We start from the raw sequence: 21,042 nt of genomic DNA, 5'->3' as shown, positions 1-21,042 counted from the left end.
CTGTGGAGGGATGAAGAAATCTTTCCTTGTGTGACAAGCAGAAGGTAACTAAATAAAAACAGGGAATAAAAGCCTGATATAATTATTTTGCTCTTCTCTTGAGGAGATGCTGGACAAAAGCTCCAGAGTTATTCTCAGTTATATCCGTCAAGAAAGAACTGTCTGCAGGGACAAAAAAAAATATTGATGCACAGCTTTAAATGCAGCCATTTGAAGAAACCACCACCGTTTTCAGAGCAGTGCTACTCACTCAGAAAACCATGGTATTTATGAAGCAGGAGGCTTAGGAGCACTGTCAGATGTACATGCTTACGTAATTTAACAAGTTTCCAGAAGTATCCAAACAGATGTCTTCAAAACTTTAATCTTCTGAACAATATTCTGCAGTGCTCACCCAACAGTTTACAACAGTAACAACGTCCAAACAATACAGAAATATGAAGTGGTAAGCGCATACATGATGTTCTTCTCCCACTTCACCCAGTGCTTGCCAACATTTGTTGAAAATTACTGCAATTTAACCTGAATCAAAAAATATTCCAGTAGAGTTATGCAAGTATAAACATGTGAAAGCAGAGTCAAGCTCTAATGGGGAAGGATTTAAAGGGACTTACATTAGACTTTCAAACCTAAAAATGCAGTGTTAACTCATTGCCCTTTGTACAGATTTTTTAAGCACAAGGTGAGGATATACCAAGTTACACATTTAGAAAAGGCTGTAGGGAAGATGGCAAATCTACATGCACATTTAAGGACACATTATAGGCTGCATTTGCCTTCAACATGACAAATCCAAGGTTACATTAGCAAGGAGGAAAAGGACAACTTGGCCAGTGAAGTTAGTATTGTTAGTATTGTCCCACAGACAATTTTTTTAAGTGTCCTTTGCTATTACGGATTTTGGTGGTCTTCCACCTCTAGCTGCTTTACATAATCTTCATTTGTAACTTTCTTTCTGGATGTAGCACTTGGGAGTCTGGTGACCACCACCCTTGTAATGTAACATGTATTGTTACACGACAGCAACAGAGGGAGAGAACTGGGCTCCTTCAGCTTGGAAAAGACAGGGCTTCAAGGAACTGCTGTGAGCAGCGGGACCACACGGATGAGGAGGCCATCAGGATGACAGCCAGGCTCTACCAGCGAGAGGAAGGGTGTTGACACAAAACAGGGCCAACCAGGATAGAAGGAAAAAAATTTCCATCATTAATGCAGGCAAGCAGTGGAACAAGTTGCCTCAAAAAGTTGTGAAGGGCTCCGTATGTTCAGTTTTTCAAGACTTATCTGGATAAAGCATGGACTAAGCTGGTCTGAGCTTTGAGCTGGCCCTACTTTGGGCAGGAAGTTATACTTGAAACTCCCCAAGGCTCCTGCCTTCTTCAGTTAACTTTCAATTCTACTTAGTCTCTTTGTGGCAACCTTCCTGAAATCAGGAATGCTTTACCCATTTGACACAATTACTGAGCCTGTCATTGCTGCTGCCTAATCAGCTAGATGGATCAATATCAAAAATAGTGCAAAACAAATTTATTGCCAACTCAGGTCCAAGAGTTCAAAGGACCGATGGGCCCTGATTGATACTAGGGACTCTACAGGGTATTACAAATAAACTTAACCAAAAAAAAAGAAATAAAACTTGGTAGATTAGGTTATTAATCTATCCAGTGCAAGGATCTGCTGCAGTTACAGCTTTCAGATGCTTGTGGCTAATGTAGCAAAATCAACTCCTGCTTGCAAGAATGGTTTGTGCTGGTGCAGCTGTACCTACAGGGATCACAGGAACACACTCATCTCTGGGCTGAGCCATGGTACTCCATGCAACAAGAGTAAGGGATTTAGGCACTGGAGGTGGAAAATTATGCTTTTAGTTACACTTGAACAACTTTTCTAAATAGATTTGCTCTTTTATGAACCATATAATCAACACAAGAACGAGATCATTGTCAGACATCCTTTAATATTGGCTGCAAGATGTATCTTCCATGCAATTTGACTTGAACTTTGAATAGATAAGTAGAAGACTGGTTTATTTCTGCAACACTTAAAATAAGTGTGGCTATGACAGGTGTTAAATTGTAAACATGTTCATTATAGTTGCCTAAACTCTTAAGTTTCCAAATGTCCTCAGATCCATGTAAGACCACCCTAGCTAAATCCTTCTACTTCGACATACAGAGTGTCAACCTAGTGTGCTCCATGCCCCGTACAATGCTAAAATTGCTAGCATTTTAGGAAGTTTAATGCAGAAAACATAGAATTCTCACAACAGATTATGCTGGTTCAAGAAAGCCAATGAACATGACTTATAACTGTGATGAGACCACTGCTCCATCACATAAAAAACTCACTCTACAATTCAAAAATTTTTTCTTTAATATGACTATAATTAAACAACACGTTTATTGTTATTTTCAGCTTCTGAGGGCCCCTGGATATATAATAAACTGCATTATTATAATAAATTAATATAATAAACAGTAGAACACGTACTCTACTGAACTCCACCATCCTGAGATTTATATACTCAGCCACAAAATTTGGTCCTATTTCACTCACAGCTATGCTTATGAGTGCTTAATGTTTTGTTCCCTAAAAGGACTTTCATGTAGAAACATAGGCAAAAGCCAGAGCAAATTAAATATTTGCCCATATACAAAACTCTTTTACTAGTCACAGCTACTACTCTGAAATTTGTAAAGTCACCATAACAATTCCAAAGTAAGTTTATGTTTACACATTCACAGACCGTAGCTTTGGATATGTAAAAATCCAGCAAGTATTTGATGGTAAGTACAAACAGAAATCAGCAGCATCAATAACATCTGAAGAAAGGTACCTACATTCTTCATTCCATATCTAGCAGAAGTACATGGTGAAAGGAGATTGTTTGTTACTACTAAAAATATATTTGTAATGCTCTTAATGCCACCTCCATTCACCTGTTCTGTCTGTTGACTTTTGTCAGATTTAACTCCCAACTTTACAGACACTTCTGTGTGAGTGTCAGTGCTATGTTTTCGTTTGGTACTTTTAGTTGAAAGTACCTTGCCAAGCCTACAAACTCAGTTACTTAAAGTGGATCTGTACATGTAGCTGAGTTGCTGAAGGACGCCAAGGAGCAGCCAAGTCTGACACTTCGAGGAGGCTGAGCTATGGCTCAGTGTGGTGTTAATTACAGTTTAACTTTCCTCTTAACAAAGTATCATCAGCGATGCAAAGACAGACAGGGCTCCAAGCAGAGACAATGGGGAAGCCCAGACTCACAGGCAAGGACTGGAATAGCAACAGAGACCTCCAGTGGGAACCAGGAGATTCACAATCTGGTGGTGCAAAAGTCCCCCGATGGCTCTCCAAGGTGCTTGCTTGCTGAAAGGGTTCTCCCATCTGTAAACTTGACACTCATTTGTATGGGACAAATAATCAGTAAACAGTCCATGTGACCTGCTTGATTTTGTTTGATATAATGAGCTCCTCTAAAACATCTCGGGAACGATCTGCAGAAGAACAAAGGAATTTCTTGTTATTGATTCAGAACATATACAGGTGGTGTTCAGAGATTAGCCACACAACACAGCAAAGTAATGCAATTATACACCAGCATTCATGCTTATTTTGTTCTTAATATATCACACTTCAGATACACCTGTAGTAATCCAAAAGCACCTGGTTCTTTCTCCAATCACCTAACTGTAAAGCATCACCAACCAACAGGCCTTAAAAAACCCATGGGCTATCCTACTCCATTCCACTGTTTCTTGAATTGATGCTGTTCCATGCTTTTGGAATAGATTTAAGATGCTAATATTTTTCTTCAGTCTTTGAGTCTTCATCAGGATGCTGAAGGTGGAAAAAAGGACACACACAAAAAAAGAATCCAATTTTCAAAACAACAACCAAAAAAATCCCGCTCTGAAGGTTGCCATATTCCAAAGCAAAACTCTCACTATGCTTTGAAAAATCTCAGCACATGATTATTTTATCCATTAAGTTATTATTTGTTTGGGATTATTTACAAAGCATTGTGTGCTCTTCCATAGGGCAAGAAGGTGCTATCAGCAAGAAATTTCTCTTCTCACTCCCTGCATGATTTGACCTACCTGTTATCAATGGGCATCCATGGAACAGAAAAATGTGTATCTTGGGACAACAGTTAAGGACGGCTTCCACGGCGACGTCAGTCAGGTTCACACAGCGCTCCATGTGGATCTCCTGGTATGAAAATAGCAGCAACAAAAGCCTGTCAGAGCACCCACAGCTTTAGAGGCAGAGCTTTCCTTTGCCCAACCAGTTTCAGAGATCCCCACTCACACTCCATGCACTGACCCCCCCCATATGTGGTCCTGTACAGACCAGGAAAACACCCTCAGAAAAATAAAACAGCTTTCCTATGAAGAGTCAAAACTGAAAACTTAAACATGAGTTTTCCCAATGTGCACATATCATTCAAGGCAACTGAGAAAACTCTTCATTGACATTCCATGGTGTTTGTTCCTATGACACACACTCTCACAGCAGTTGTTGTCCAGGACCCAAACTGAATTCTGGTGTTGTCCAAAATAGGCAGGACTCATCACTCTCTGCTGAAGTTTCTAATATCTATCTACATGGTTCCTAAAAGAAGTCTAAAAGCTTCTTCAAGACTAGACTAAAACCTTTCTCTGGAGTTCTATAACTACTACCTCTTGTTTGTGCTAGAAAAAGAAAATCACAATAAATTTACAGATTATTAACAACTTTTTTTTCGTCCTCTAAATAGCCTTACGTATTACTAAATATAACATACAAGAAGAAATGCAGAAAAGAAACTATAAAATCTAGTGAAAATCTTGGTAAAACATACTTTGGGAATTCAGGGGTAAAAAATAAAAAAAAAAAAAATAAATTGGAAAAAGGCTTTCCAATAAGAAACTCTAAGGATCTTTAAAGAGCAGAGAAATGAAAGAGACCTTTTGTAATAAATGCAACTTTGTACAGAATGATGACACATAAAACAAGGTCTGTACTCAGAGAAGCAATATACACAAGAGCTGATACATGTATAATTTTCTGTTTGTTTCATTAAGTGAAATGTGGAATTTGCCTCTTAATGAAGTAAAAGTATTTATAAATCTACCTGCTTCTTACAGTTTAAGAATTTTATGACTCTTCTTTTTTTTACTGTGTACCTGACACTACACCACTGACTATATATCTGCACTTTGATGATATGAAACAGAAGTTATGAAGATTGTGACACACACATGGAAAAGAGAAGAGATTGCAGCAAATAATTTCAGAAGAAGATATTACAAATAATTACAGAAGAAGAGATTGCAGCAAATAATTTCATCTTCTTTACTAGATTTCTTTTTTTTACTGCTAGTAAAACAGAAATTGTTTTAGAAGTTTATGCTGAGAGAACACAACTTTTTTTTTTTAAATTGTCATCCTACACAAAACTGTTAATTTTTGCCTTATTGAAGCTGCAGAGACTGTGTAAGAGTTACATTTACTCATGCAGAGGTGCTAATTGATTTTTTCAACTCATGAAATTTTCCACATTACAAATTCTGCCTCTGTGTTCAACAGAATCAAGAAATAACTCCAAAGAAATCAAGAGTAAAAGTTAAGCATTCATTTTCGTTTATTATATAGATCTCTCAAACAGTGTCAGTTAAAAGAAGCTTGTTAGAGTCAACAGAAGGAAAATTTTGAAAAGACTGAGGTTATCAAAAACCCCTGGTCTGGGGCACTGCTACAGAGATACAGAAAATATTCAATTCACAATCAAGATCAGGGCAAGTGTTTAATAAACAAAGGCAAAAAAAATCTGCCAGTAAAAAACCATCACTCAGAAGTTATGCTGATAACAATAATTTTAAAATGAGGGTATTTGTTTTTGTTCATCCATTTGTTATTAGGTTAAATAAGTTACCTTTAAATTCTTTGAACATGTTCCACTCACTAGTGCTACAACGCCATCATCTGTTACCTGGAAAAAAGCACAATGGATTGAAACTCAATTTTTTCCAACACATCTATCTGGGTGGGAAAATTATATTAATTTATTGCCTCCCTGCAATCAATGAATACACTTAACTTTACAGTATTTTCTTCCCAACTAAGCTTGTAGAGAAAATTACCCAAGGGTCTGGTTGTTGTTTTGGGTTTTTTTTCATTCTCTTAAATACTGTTTAATTTTCCTGCCATGTGATCCTGCCTGGCTTTCTACAGGGATGTTTCCAGCTGTGTTAAGTGCTACTTCTGCAGCTTCCCTGTCTCATTTAACAGTGGGTACACTATTATGGTCAGAACACAGCACTTTTCATTTATAAGGTTTAAAGCATTTCTGCTCTACCTGGACCAATTTTTCTCCTGTTTTCAGGACTGTAGATGTTCTCGAAGGAATTGAAGAAAGTTTTTTGGGTTGGAAAAAAGAAAGGTAAAAAAAAATGTGGAAACAATTAGTTACTCAAGCAGCTTTCATCTCATTTCAAACACATACAAAGAAACTTAACTATTTCTAGAAAAACTGAAAAAAGATGATCATCTAAAATAAGAACCTGATATGTGTTTCCAGATCTGACACTTTGTTACAAATGCTCAGTACTGGACTCACATGCAACATAATTATTCACATCACCCTCAACTGAACCTGCAATTCCTGCAAAAAATCCTTTCCCTGGCTCGTTATCTCACTGTATGTTACAATATTGCTTTTGCAGCTGATTTCCCTCTTCTCATGCTAAATACTGTTTTTAAATCCTCTTCCCTGCCATTTCTGACATTTCAAATGTCATTCTTTTGGTGTTGACTCCATAACATAACTCTGACAAGCTATTCAGAAAGCACAGTCACTCTTGAACTAGAACTCATTAGGGAGTGTTTACTTTTACTAGAGGTTTACATTGTTTGACAATATTATTATTATTATTATTATTCATGTTAGTTTGTCCTAACTGAAAGCAGACAATAATCTGTCCAAGATTCCACTTTCTTTAAATTAAATATTTTGGATTACTTTACAACTTGAAGGAAATGAATGCGTTAAATAAAGATAGTGGGGAGGGGGGGAAACAACTCTCCAATAGGAAGTAGATTCTCACAAAAGTTCATCTTTGGTTCACAATACGTGCTGTAATACCAAAATGTATATTTTTCCAGTTACCAAGATGCAAAATATACCTTTCCTTTCCCTTCAGAGGAAGGAAACTGTGATCCTAAATCTTGTGAAGAATAGAGCTAAAAAGATCCCCTTTCAATTTTATCACGACAATCCTAAAAAATAAACACACGACAGTCAATTGGCCAATTGCCACCAGAGTTACCTGAGTAGATGAAAAGTCCACGCTGTGAAGAAACTTGCAGTTTTCCCCAAGTGCCTGCAGAGATGCATCCATGATGCCTGAACAGCTGCCCAAGTTCACTATTTGTAGGAATTGGCAGTTGAGTGCCAGAGCAAGAATTCCACTGTCAGTTATATCACAGCACCTTTTAAAAGAGGCTTCACGCAGGTAAGGGCAGGATAAGGCCAGTGCTATGACACCTGCCAAAGAAACAGAGCAATGTTTTTAAACATGACCACCATGCTGAGTCCAAAGGCTCTGGGACAAGTTTTCAGGATGGAATAATTAGGATAAAGCAGAAAATATGATCCACATGGCATAGTTATACCAGAAACTTAGCATGAGAGTAACCTGATAGCTCTCTCATAAGTTAATCAGTGCTCTAGGCCTGTAATTTACACTGAAGAAGAGACTTTTAATTAGCATTGCTGTGGCATTGGGGATTTTCTAAAGTATTATTTACCCTGGATATTTTTTGCAATTCACTCCAATCTAACAAGAAAAACAAAGCAGAAGTGAGATCCCAGTTATCTGTGCACAGATAACATACCTTCTGAAGTGATTCCAAATCTGTTTTCCTTGCAAGAATTCAAGTTGATTTTTTTCAGCTGCTTGCAGTTATAAAGCTGCAGCAATGCATTATCTGAGATATCACAGTCTCGGAGGTCTAGAGACTCGACAGCAGGGTGCAGTACCTGTAACGAAAACCTACCACTGCAGTCACACTCTGCTATGCCATCAAACATGCACATTTTTATCTAAAAAACTCGTAATATAAGACATCACATAGAACTTTTCACTAGAGGATGGGGTTACCAGTCTTAGGCACTAAAAACACTAGGGAAAATATGGTCTATTTGCTGCAATAGTTCATGTCCTATAGCACTAATGTTCAGGTTCTGTGACATACAGAGTAGGAAAGCATTAATACTAATATTTAAAAAGTGGAAATAACATCTTGATGGTGCAATTGCTACCACTAGTGCTTCTACCAGCACAGATATGTTTACCAAGGACGATACCCTCATATTTACTAGCACAACTTTGGTGGTAGAAATCTGCAGTGCAAGAAAACACTGATTACCAACAGAACTTAAATCTCCTGAACAGGTAAGAGTGATATTTGAAAGCTATCCTAGAGTATTTTTCTCACCTACAGACACACTCTTTTGCTCATAAACAACCAATCTCATTATCATACCATGAGGAGGTACCAAATCCTCATTAAATAGGTTCTTTCACTCCCACAAGGCCATAGGAAGGAGTTTTGTGAAATCTTCCCCAGAGGACATTTATGAAAAGGTAGACCCAAAGTAGTGGAAGGCCTCAGATTTTAGTAGTGATAGCCATATACTCCCTTCAGCTTGTTATTCCCTTCCTTAACTCCCAAGGACAAAAGCATAAATTTCCATACACAAGCAAAGATAACAGCATAGCTGACAGGCTTGTTAAAGGCCTGTTCCTTCCTCAGGTTCACTCTAACACAGTACCATAAAGATATTACAAGGAATACTGGTTTTCTGTTTCACAAATATAAGATGCTAAAATATTTATGAACAAGGTCAAATAAGCAAAAACTTCTAGCAGATTCCAACTGCAACCTTTCAGCAAAATTAATGGCAGACCTCAGACAGCTTTGACAGCTTTTTTCCCCCAGATGCTGTAAGCCTTTACACATCTCTTTATGGCATAAAACTGCCAACATACTCCACAAGACACCTGTGAGCGGTTTTCACAAGATAACATTCAGTTCTTATTTCACTCATATTTCTGAATCCGTATCTAAGGAACTAAAGCAGCCAAATAGGGCTTAAAGCCAAAGCAACCATCAGCATTTGTCCAAGATGCTTTCCCTGACTGTTGGCTTTCTTTCACAGTTCTGAACTAAGACACACCAAAAGCCACCAAACTGCTGGTTTTGATGCCACATGAGAATTTTTATGAGGAAAAAGAACTATTAGATAGGAAGTCTAAAGGAAGTCTAAATGGGAAGCAACAATACTATCAGAATACTGCCTACGTAAGGTAGAGTATCAAGCTTCCCTAGGCCATGAATCTTCACACCCCCAGGTACCACTTAGAGGTTTCCTTTCTGTTGTCATTCACAGATTCATATTCACTGAAGAGATATAATAAAATCTGTTTCAAAGAAGATGGAATTTTAGATAGATTAAGGATTGCTTGGATGCAGCATACAGGTCATTAAAGTATAGGTTTTATACCCTGTGGACTCATCCTGAATGGCTTTATAGAACTTTATGGTAAAAGTGAATTGGAATAAGGAGTTTGGCACATCATGGAAGGCTGTTCCAAGCAAAAAGCAGAGTAAGGGGGAAAAAGATGCATGATAACACAAATTTCAGTAAGAATAGGGAGGTAAGGGATTAAATAGAAGCTTATACATAAGTGCAGGTTAACAGAATTTCAACTAAAAGAAATTTAGCTTTAATCAAAAAGCTTAAAAAACCCCCAAAACCAAAGAAAGGACATGAAGGACATGTCTAAAATGATGTAGCATAGCCTGGAAAATTCCAGGAGAATAGATCTAGCCACAATACTGTGGACACTATGAAAGAAAAGGGCAAGAAAGAAGAAGTAGCAAAAAAAAAATTCCTTATCCACATGGAAAACTAATCAAGATGCTGCAAATATGTTACAAGTAAAATACACTTTGGTTATATATTATGTGAGCAAGGAATAGTAAGACAGGCCAAGCAACATAAACCATTTCTGCTCTGCTGAGCAAAAATAATATCTGCAAGATGAAAGAATGGGAAAACTGAAGAGCAGAATGGTACAGAGCAGCAGCAGGAATTCAGAATCCAAGAGTGGCTAACATTTTGATAAAAATGCAAGTAAGATAAACCTGGAAACTACGAGCAAAGAAAGCTAAGGAATAACATGCCCAAGAAAATTGATGACAGCTAGGGATCGAATTGCAGGACACTGGAGGAATAGAGAGAAGGAAAAACACACGAAAAAAGAACCAGAGCATTCCAGTGTCAGATGGAAAATAGTTTCTAAGAGAAGGCCCTGATCAACTGCTGAATGAAGACAAAGACAGATGAGGTCTTACAAAGAGACAGAGGAAAAATTTGTAAATTAAACTCTCCAGCTTAAAAATATCTTAATAGGCTTTGTGCATTTATACACACACAATCATATGGTTTTAACTATATACACCTCTTAAGATGCTTTGAAAGGATTACTTACTGAAAAGATAGCCTAAACCAGATTTTCTCCAGTCAAATTTTCCAAAAGAAGATAAATTAATAAGACTCTGATTTTCACTCAAAGTCTTACTTTGTGTAATCAAAAAAATGGCACATCTTTAGATAAAATTCTTTGTTTGTAGGTTTTCCACAGTACTTCTGCTTCTGCCTCTAGTCTTGGTTTCACTATCCTGACTCTTGAGAAACTGATAATACTTGCCTCTTCTGAGTTACAGGTCAAAGCAGGAATGAACAGTGAGTCATTCATTCTCTACTTCACCAAAGCCAACCTTTAGCTTTCCTCAATTCTCACACCTCCCTCTGAGGCTGAGTAAGATAACAGTAGACAGACAGGAAACAGATGTGCCCCTGAATTTACAGCTGAAGGAAAGCCATTGACTGGTTTCATTTTGAAACCCTGGCACACATCAGGAAGCAGAACGGACGAGAGAATTTGGACTATCAGTTTCTAGCCTTAGCATCATCATATTTCAAAGAATCAAAATTTAAATAAACTATGTGGGGATCGTGTGCTTGACATCAACAGAACCTAACAGGATTCTTACAAGTTCCTGAAGTCCTTTCATTGCTAAATTATGCACAAGCTTCTTGAAACATACTGCATTCAGGAAGAGAGATTGGTGTGCAATACAGGTTACTTTCCCATACTGAGAAGGGATACCATATGTCAGCTGATTACATAAAAGTCAATTATCACTGAAGGGAGAATATTTCTAATTTACTTTGTACTAAAACATACTCTTATTACTACTAACACAAGACTATTAACATCATGAAGTTTAAGAAATAAAACTGTAAGGACATGGACAGAGTAAGAAGGCTTTGAATTTATCTCATGTAAACACTTTTAGTCCAGCTCATCCTTGTGTATTAACTATCACAGACAGTATAGTTTTGAATAGGTTCTTACCTCACTGATATTTGAATCAGTTATTTGCCCTTGCCTGCTCATTAATTTAATCAGTTTATCCTTTATGTTGGGTGGTAATGACTTAATATCTGCAGCATATCTGGAAAGGTTCTTTGTCAAACACTGAAGGCATCTGAAATAGAAGAAAGTTACAGTACAGTCAAAAAGAGGTACTACATATTAGAATTAGAAAAAGCAAGCCTTGGAATGTCATCTTCTGCATCCAGCTGTGGTGCCTTCAGACCTTATCAGTTCCAGCTGTTGCCCTTCAGGGTCAGTCAGCTGATCCTTCTGTGAAAGTGTTCCCCAAGCACCTGCAGGCAAAGATTAGCCTCTTTCACTGCAGTCACCAGCCCCACTTACCAAATGAGTTTGCTGGTAGTACATTCACCAGCTTTAAGAAAAGCCTTTTCACCAGCTCAACTCCATTAAGTAGGCACTAAAATCTTTAGTTGGGACAGCTAGATCCAGGGAAGGGACACCTCTCTTTCACCTCAGATAAAAACAGTGAGATATTTTCAGTGTAGTATTTTGTACACTGTCTCAGTCTGTAGTACTCTTTTAATAAGAATTGTGCTGTGTAACCCTGTGCTCAATCCTTTTATCTTTGTGCTTAAAACTAGATCTGATCACAGAACTGCCACTTGAGGCAGAAAATTTCTGTCACAGTAGGGTCCAGGAAATCTGAGATCAACAGGCTCATAGTCCTAGAAAGTAGATTAGTTAAATAAAGTAACAAGTGGATACACAGAAAATTTAATATATAGAGGATAGTGAACCTTACAAAGTATTTTAAAAAGCATCACCAGCAATGGCTCTTCAAGAAATTAAGCTGCCCTAGGATTAGGAGGAAGGTTCTCACACAGCTTATTGAAATCCTCTCACACTCAGAAACACCGATTAGTTTAAATCAGTATAGCAAATTCCTTTTCTTTTAATAGCAGTATTTTAGGCCTCCTCCTACCCCACGTATTTATTCATCAGAATGATTTATCAACATGAAGGAAACAACACACACAAGGACAGAGATTTTGAACTAACAATAATGCCAACACATACTGCTTTTTCTACACATCATAAACACCCTGCCCTCTGGGCAGTTTTTGTATTAGGGCTCAATTGCTTCCCTATCCCAAGCAATCTCTTCCCTTGGCCAAATACTGAAACATGACTTACACAAATTTTCCATCACGAGATACTGATGCAGGAGAAATAGCAAAACAAATCTCAAAGACACACAGGGATTAAGTACTCATTCAAAAAAGGAAGGACTAGGCAGAAATAAATATTAATAGGCCTACTAGAATCACAGAATGCTGGGCGATGCTTTAAGACAGGATTTGAAATTCTACAATTCTGTCTGTGTGAATGCAAGAAAAAGGGATCATTTCACTCAGAATATGTTACAAGACTCTAGATGGAACAGAGCTTTTTGGGAAAAAACATTAAAAACTTCACTTAAGCAAAATAAAACAAAGATCAATATTATCCAGTTATATGTGGAATAGTGCCCAGCTGGAACACCTGAAATCATGCTTTTTTGGGTCAAATATACAGAAGAATGTTCACTTTTGCAATATAGAGTATCAGAGAGGGACATTAATCATGCAACCCTGTCTTTTTAAGATTCCTAAAGCACTGTAATGTATCTTAGAATACATAAAATATTAATGTTCCAACCTGCAACTTTAAATTACAATCACAGGCTTATTGAAACACCAGAGGCAAGTCCGGGAAGAGTTCAGGAATAGCTTCTAAGCACCCTAGCATACTGACTTTCAGAGCAATCATCACTCCAAAGTTCCTGGGTAAATGAGGAACATAAACTAGAGTGAAGCTAATCAACATCCAGAGATAACCAAAAAGGTAACAGGTAACGTTTGTTCTCTAGGAAATGCCAAAAGTTTAAAAAGCATTACCATACAGTAAAACTGAAACGGAGGGAGTTGAAATGGGGAAGGAAGAGTAACTCCCCACTGTCCCCTCATGCTTAGACACCTGAGTCCACAGAAACAATGGAATGCTTTCATTTGGAGGTTCTGTTATCTACTGATCATAGCTACCTGAATTACATTCCCTAGGCCAACTTCTCTTTTTAAATCCCATCCAAAGTGTTGAAAGAAAACATTACCATCCTACAAAACATTTTGCTTTTGTAGAATCAACATTTTTCCACTAACTTCCCCAATGAGTAAACTCAGACCAGCAATTAAAACTGCACAGTATTTCTCTCTACTGTAGCTGGCATCTAGACTTAATGGGATCTGGATACACACAGCAATAACTAAGACTGGTAAGTAAAGCCTGTAATGCAATCACCTGGCAGACACACGCTTTGACCTAGTCTAACTTAATGAAAGAAGTCATGATTCTTGTTTTTCAGGGACAGGGAAAACTGAGTAGTGTTTTACTCCTGCAATGGCCTGATAAAAGACCATTCCTTCTAGCAAAGCCCCTAGCTGCTTTTTCCCTGCTCCGCATTATCAGACTTGTTACACAGGATGTTTATAGTTCAGAGTTGTCTATCTAGTGTCAAATGACATATTCATTTGTTCCAAATGTGTCTAGAGGTGCAGAACAGAAAAGGGCATATGATCTTTAACCTTAAGGCCTTATGACAGGACAAATATTTATATTTTGATGGCAGAGAAAAGCACAGAAGGAGGTAACGATGGCTTAGTTGGTAAAACACCTTGCCCTGCTGAGCCAGGAGAAGGCATTACCAAATGTTTGTTCTGCCTGTTTTGCTAAAAGAACACTGTAGGAACACTGGTTAATGTCTTGTTCTATCCTGCTCACTGGACCAAAGCCTCATTATAGAAAGAATGATAAGGAGTAGTATATAATAGACCACCAGGTAATAAATCTTTTCGAAGTAAAGTAGACATAGGAGGCCCAGAGCCAGGATTTTGCAAGCTTGAGGAATCTAGGTCACCTAACAAAGAAAGTTGAAAAGTTCAGCTGATGAAGACAACCACCAGGAGGCCAAAGCACGAGGAGAAGACACCAAAAATTTGAACCAAAAGAATATTCTCAAAAGCTCCACCTGGACTCCGCCTAGCTAGTAATATGCATGTTAGAAGGTGTAACTGTGTATGTAAAATGTATAAAATAGCTTGTTTTGCACTTTTGGGTCCAGCAAGTTTCTGCAGTGCGAACTGCCTCGCTCCAAACGTTGCAATAAACCAAATACCTTCCTGCTTAAAGATGAAAAGTCTCCAAGCAGTTCTTCTGCTCCGAGGTTCTCAGCATCAATTTCAAATACATAAAACAGAAATTAGATCCTTATTACTAATAATTCTACAAATAGCTTAGCTTACATCAAGGTGCAGCTTATATTATGTCACACAACAGAAAATAGCAGAACAGACGTTAGGAGTGGGACACATTGGAAAAAATGAACCAAAAGAACAGCTCCTAAACTGGTTTAATGGCAAATAACAACATGGATACATCTTCCTGCATTCTTTAGGAATAGATAATTTATATTCATAGAAAGACCACAAAAGGAAGCTGTTTTGAAGTTGCTATACCACCACCTCTGTGCTCAGTTTTTTTATACCCGTCTCCAAATGTTCTGATGCCTTTGCAGGATATTCCTTTTCCAAGACACTGACAGGTTAGTCACTAACACATTAGTCTTCAATAGGCTGACCCTCTGTTAAACAAGAGCTATATATCAATGACACACGAAGCAGTCCTAAGCAATACTTAAATACACACTCTTGTGATGATTTACATGTGTAACATGCTTTCTTCATCATGGAGTAACTAATTAAAACACCTTTAAGTCTGATCTTTTATTTATGTTGTTCTGAGAGTCTGACGTCTGACGGTAGAAACTCCCTTTGTTCTGATCTCATGTCTGGGCATGGAGAAGTCATCTTAAAACACTTGCCATGATTGAGAGATTTTTAACACCAGCCTCCCAAGAGTATGGCAGTTAAAGCTGTTTATCTGCCCCAGCTGCCCTCTCCACCTCCCCAGCGAGAGATGTCGCTGCTAGGCACCCACTATTCGTCAGGCCCAGCAACTCCTGCACTGTCAGTTTTTAGCCAAGTAGAATTATGTAAACTAAGTACAGATTTGACATAGGCCAGCCTTAAAACTGCATCAGCTAGGACTGCCTGTCTAAGCTAGTGATTTCTCATCTTGGGAGCAGTAACTTCAGGAAAGAGAAGCTAATATAAGATATAGCCTGGAAAAAAATGTTTCTAAGTATTTTCAATATGATGGTCTTGATGGAGTGTTAATTACTGTTTTAGGGCAGGGGGCAAAGGCCATCAAGTGCCAGACAAGCAGCAGATACACCTTAATAAATGCACTTTGTTTGGAGATCTTAAAAATAATGACCTTATTAAAAGGACTACTCCACACATTAATAGGTTTGGGTTTAATTTCTCTTGTAAGTTCTGCTAGTTAAACAATAAGCCTAAGGGCTAGCTTAAGTAAGAAGCTTAAAGTGCAGTCTGGCATCAACAGATGGCCATCACCTGACTAGCATTAAGACAAGAAACAATACACTAAATTACACACATTTGTTAAGAAGCTGTGTAATTACTAGTTTTGAGTAGTAGTCATATGGACTAATAATTATAATTACATTATAATATACTGCAGCAGTATTAATGAAGTAGTGCAAAAAAGATCAGTAACCAATCAAAAATAGAAATTGTTTATGGTATCAAGCACTACAGTACAGGTGAACAGAAGTTACCAGGTTTAAGACCTGAGGTTAAGCATGTAGCATAATACATTGCCTTAAATATCAATAATATGGTCACTACACACCACTCTAACCAAATGTAAAGTTCAGAGGTTGCAAAGGCTATTTTTCCATATCCCACTTGACTCTCCAACCACTTTTTACTGTGCCTTCCTCATGCTGTCCCTCAAACTCTCAGCTGCAGTGTGAGCTGTTCAGCATCTGATCTGAATGCAAAAAACCCTCTGACCAAAACTGTGAGGATGCAGAAACAACACTGCCAGGACAAGTAACTAGTACAGGGGGCAGCAGCAACCTAGAGTTACACCAAATTTGATTTAGCATCAAACCACAGCTCTGGAGTCCCTACAGGCAACTGGTTTTGCAACAAAACCTTATCTGGCATCAGAATGCCACCAAATCACAGCACATTAAACTCATACCAATTAAAAACTCTAGAGAGGTCAAAATATTAAGGCTCTGTAATCTGAAGCACAGCACAGATTTAAACAAGGAAGGAAGCAAGATTTCCAATGTGGAAGCACATAAAAAAGACCCACTAAAGGTAGCATAGTGTATTAAGGGCATCTCTAGCAGGTCACTGCAGAAGACACTCAAGGAGGAGCACGTGATTTCAAACAGAATCTGGGCAGAGTTTAACCCAGGCCTGGAGTGCAGAGACCTGTATGTCAACACGAGCAATATTCTAAATTAAGAATGCACCAGGGCCACCTTTAACTCAGTCCTGCGTGCAAGAATGCAATGCCTTCCCGGAACCTCAGTGATTGCTGGATGAACTTGGCTCCCTGACCAACGGAGAAGCCTGTACTAGGCTCTGACTCAGTATATGTAGATTATACCATCTACACTCTCTGTTTACACAGAGATTAGCCAGGTAATCTATATGCAACATTCCTTAACTTCACTGCAGAAATGAAGAATAGTTGTTCTAAGAAAAACAAATATTATCAAGGCTGTAAGACCACAAAAGTGAACCTCCCCATAGGCAGGATCTGTGCAAGGTGCTGATCACTGGGAAGGGGTTGTCTCACACTGTGACGGCCAGGGGCCTCAGCATCAGAAGGGACATAAGACTGCTGTCACCTTTACCAGTGCTACTATTCCTCATGCAATAAACCAGTCAACAAGCCTTGAGAACCCATGCCTTTCCTACTGAGATCCCAAAGGAACCGGCACCTCCTCGCTGCAAAACAGCATCCTGCCTTTGGCTAGGGTGAGTCCAACAGACTTTGAGCCTTTTGGGGGGGCTACATGTGCACCCACCATGTGAGTGTTCCCTCTTCTGTGAGGGATGCCTATTGAGTCACGTGAATGGGCAGCAGAAGTCTTTTGTCACACAAGGGCACACACTTCATTTATGTGCTAAATATATATTTATCATATGACACCTGCATTTTGGCCACTGAATAAATGAACTTTTCTGGCAATTCATCCTGAAGGAGGCAGACTGTCGTCATATATTGTAGCACATTAAAACAGCTGTTATCTCTAAAAACTTAATGTAAGCTTCAGATTAATTTTTTTCTCTTAAAGACATTAAATGGCTAATGCAGCCATGTTTGAAAAGAGGCCTGTAAATTTAGACCAACTACTTAGTTCAAATTAGCAGAAAATACTCCAAAACCAGTGCAGATACACGGAAATCGACGTGAGCGATGCCAAGTTTTCCTGTTACATTTAACTGTCTCTTGCCACAGAACATTAAATTCAGCTTGAATGAAAAGATTATTAAGATAAATCACATTCTTTTCAAAGAGCTGGTTGATATTCCCAGAGTACATCACTGATCTGCAGTTTAAACAATCATTTAAATTACGTTTTCACTGTTATTCTACTTTATAGGAAACTATAAAATATTTACTGTCTATACACCAAGGCAACTATAATCTTATCTTCAGTGCTTTTAAGAATAAACTGTACGCTTCGACAGCTATTTTTCTTTTATCTGTCAAATGAAATATTTTATCTCTACACTGTCTCTAACTCCCTTCTAAGCACAAAGGACTTTGACATAAAGAAAAACCTCAAAGCAAAACACCATTCACTGGGGCCAGGCAAAGCCAGGGATCCTCAACCATCTCTCCACATCCAGATCTGTCAGGGAGCATATTGGTACCTACCTGCCAAACCTCATCACCCCCACCGAGCCCTGCAGGTCCTGTCAAACCCTGTCACTTGTCCTGTAACTCCTCCCGAATGGCCACTTCTGCCAAACCCTGTCACCTACCCTGCCACCCCAAACCTTGTCAACATCTGCCAAACCTTGTCACCTACCCTGCCACCCCAAACCCTGTCACATCTGCCAAGCCTTGTCACTTCTCCTGTAGCTCCTGAACTCTGCCAAACCCTGTCACCTCTCCTGTAGCTCCTGCTCACCTCTAACAAACCCTGTCACCTCGGACAAACCCTATCACCCACCCTGCCAGCTCGTCAAACCTCGTCACCTCTGACAAACCCTGTCACCTCTCCCGCAGCTCCTGAACTCTGCAAACCCTGCCAGCACCAACACTCGCCGTCACCGCCGCCCAAGGCCTGTCAAACCCTGTCCCCTCACTGCGCTCCCGTCCCAGCCCTCCTCCCGAGGCGGGCGCGGCGGGAGGGCGTCGGGGCGGCACTCACAGGTCCAGGAGCAGCCGGACTTCCTCGCCGGCGCCGTCCCAGCCGCCGCTGAGGCGGCTCATGGCCGGGACCGAGGAATGCGGCCGGGAGCGGGGAATGCGGCCGGGAGCGGGGAATGCGGGGACACCGCCCCGACCCAACGGTGCCGGTGCCGAGATGGCGGCGGCGCCCGCCGTGAGGCGGCATGACGGGAGATGTAGTCCTGCTCCCGCCTCGGCATCGCCTCAGGGGCCGGGCGGGAACCGGCGGGAGTGCCTGCTGCCTGTAGCTCATTGTATCGCTCGCTCTATTTTTTATGCTTTTTGGGGTTTGTTTGTTGGGTTGGTTTGGGTTTTTGTTTGTTGGTTTGGTTTTCTTTTTTACATTTCTGCTTGGAGGGTGTGACATAAATTGAGACCACACAGCTCTCAGAAGTCGGCAGCGTTATTAGTACTTCGTCGCTATCTTCAGACCCAAGACCCTTCCCCTACCCCTTACTAAAAAGGACAAGCGGCGGACTAAGGAGACTAAACCCCTGCTCTCACGAAATTAACTGAAGGATCCGTATCTAAGAGAAACACAGGTTGCTGCTGATGCCTGATAACTTTGTTGAAGTCAACAACCGAAATGTCTGGATTGACAGATAAACCATAAGGATGCAACAGATGATGATGCTGCAAGAACATATACTTTGTCATTGGATAATTAGAAATATGCATTAGTAGGTAATTGGATGATTCATATCATACCCTTATAAGTGTAAGCTATAAAACTCCCTAAAGAAAAATCGCTTCTATGCTCCCTGTTTGGCTGGGACATCCCATGTACACAATGAAATATACTATTCAGTCATCATGGGCCAACTGTAAATTTTGTAACAAGCACAGGAGGTGCACAAAGCCATTAGAGTGAGCTTTATTTTGGCTTTCCTCTTGACAGCACAAGCAAGATGCCCTGGAGCAGCCTGAGCATCAGAAATACTACAGGAGCAGGCTGGCCTTGGCCACCATGGAGAAGTCTTTGTCCCTAAAAAAATGCAGGAGAAAGCCAAGCTCCCTTGAGCAGCATTTTAGCACCAGGAAGGCAGAAACCTCTATGCTGGTGGTGCTGGGTTGAGCGGGGACTGCTGGCAGGCCCCCCTGGAGATCCCTTTCCTTGGGTCAGGAGGCATGATAAAGCTGCAGCAAACTGTGTGGTACTGACAAATTCTGCGTGCTTGTGTGACAAATGTAAACAGCACACACCCCCAGCTAATTAGCAACCAATTCTCTTTCTATTTTTTCCACAAGATTCAGTTTACCACGTTCTCCCATCAGCAAGTTTGGCAATGCTAAGGGTACTTACTATTCATCAGCTTCTGGGCTGGAAATAGTTATTAGCCCACTGACAACCTTTAGCTGTTTAACTCAGGGATTGCTTCTGAAGCAGCTCATGAACCACCAAACTTCACACACATGTGACAAGCCACCCTCAAGGGCAAGGAAGAACACACACAGGCTGTACCTCCAACTGGCATCAGGCTATCCCAGGGGGCAGACACTTGCTGCTCTTACACTGGTTTGACTGCAGGCAGCTGCAAAAAGGACTTCAGTCACATCAGCCTTAACATGGTGAGAAGCTGTACTGACAAACACCAGGCTATAAACAGTGACTCAGGAGGTACTTGAACATGGACTGTCCACAAAGAGTCAGGGTCTCAGCTTGTGCTGGTATATGGGGTTATTCCTTCCCAGGTGCAGGAGAGCAGCTGGCTGAACATCTCTAGGTTCCTATCTGCTGATTTCCCCAACCTGGCAGATGTCTGTGTGCAAAGGGACATGAGGTACATCAACCACTATTCCCAGTTTTGAATTATCTGTAAACTTCTGAGAATGCACTTTGCCCTGTGTCATGTAATGAAGATGTTCAGTGGTATGACCTTAGTATTGACCACAAGGGGCTGGTCTCCAGCTTGTCTTTGTGCTGCTGATCCTTTGAACTCGGAAGCTGAGGCTGTTTCCAATCTACCTCACTATACAGTTATCCAGTCCCATACTGGGCTAGATAGAAACCTGATTGATTTCAATAGCAACCTGATCTAGTTGAACACATCCCTAGTTATTGCAGAGAGGTTGAACTAGATGACCTTTAAAGGTTCCTTTCACTCCAAACTGTTCTATGTAGACTGGCAAGGCAAATAAGTCATTTAGGACCTCAACCTTTCTATGTCTGCTTAGTAGTGTGAAGTTCTGGTTCTGCTGTATCTCAAAA

The 21,042-nt window shown here is 39.8% G+C and overlaps 1 protein-coding gene across 2 annotated transcripts; it reads right to left on the bottom strand.

The window, feature by feature from the left end:
- Nucleotides 1–295: 295 nt before the first annotated feature.
- Nucleotides 296–18,963, bottom strand: AMN1 (antagonist of mitotic exit network 1 homolog). Of its 2 annotated transcripts, none has more exons than XM_050324349.1 (7): nt 18,814–18,963; nt 11,469–11,601; nt 7,876–8,020; nt 7,308–7,525; nt 5,915–5,971; nt 4,098–4,209; nt 296–3,494 (listed from the first exon to the last, which is right to left on the bottom strand). In XM_050324349.1, exons 1-7 carry the CDS (start codon nt 18,873–18,875, stop codon nt 3,421–3,423), a joined length of 801 nt encoding a protein of 266 aa, XP_050180306.1. In that variant the 5' UTR covers nt 18,876–18,963; the 3' UTR covers nt 296–3,420. The 2 variants fall into 2 exon arrangements, with proteins under 2 accessions (XP_050180306.1, XP_050180307.1); XM_050324350.1 differs by lacking the exon at nt 18,814–18,963 and adding an exon at nt 18,315–18,357.
- Between the last annotated feature and the right edge of the window lie 2,079 nt (nt 18,964–21,042).

This window comes from Myiozetetes cayanensis, unplaced genomic scaffold (assembly GCF_022539395.1).
Source record: "Myiozetetes cayanensis isolate MyiCay16 unplaced genomic scaffold, myiCay2020 scf3, whole genome shotgun sequence".
Lineage (NCBI taxonomy): Eukaryota > Metazoa > Chordata > Aves > Passeriformes > Tyrannidae > Myiozetetes > Myiozetetes cayanensis.
The sequence above is the reverse complement of the archived record's forward strand: the minus strand, read 5'-3'. Positions and strand labels throughout refer to the sequence as shown.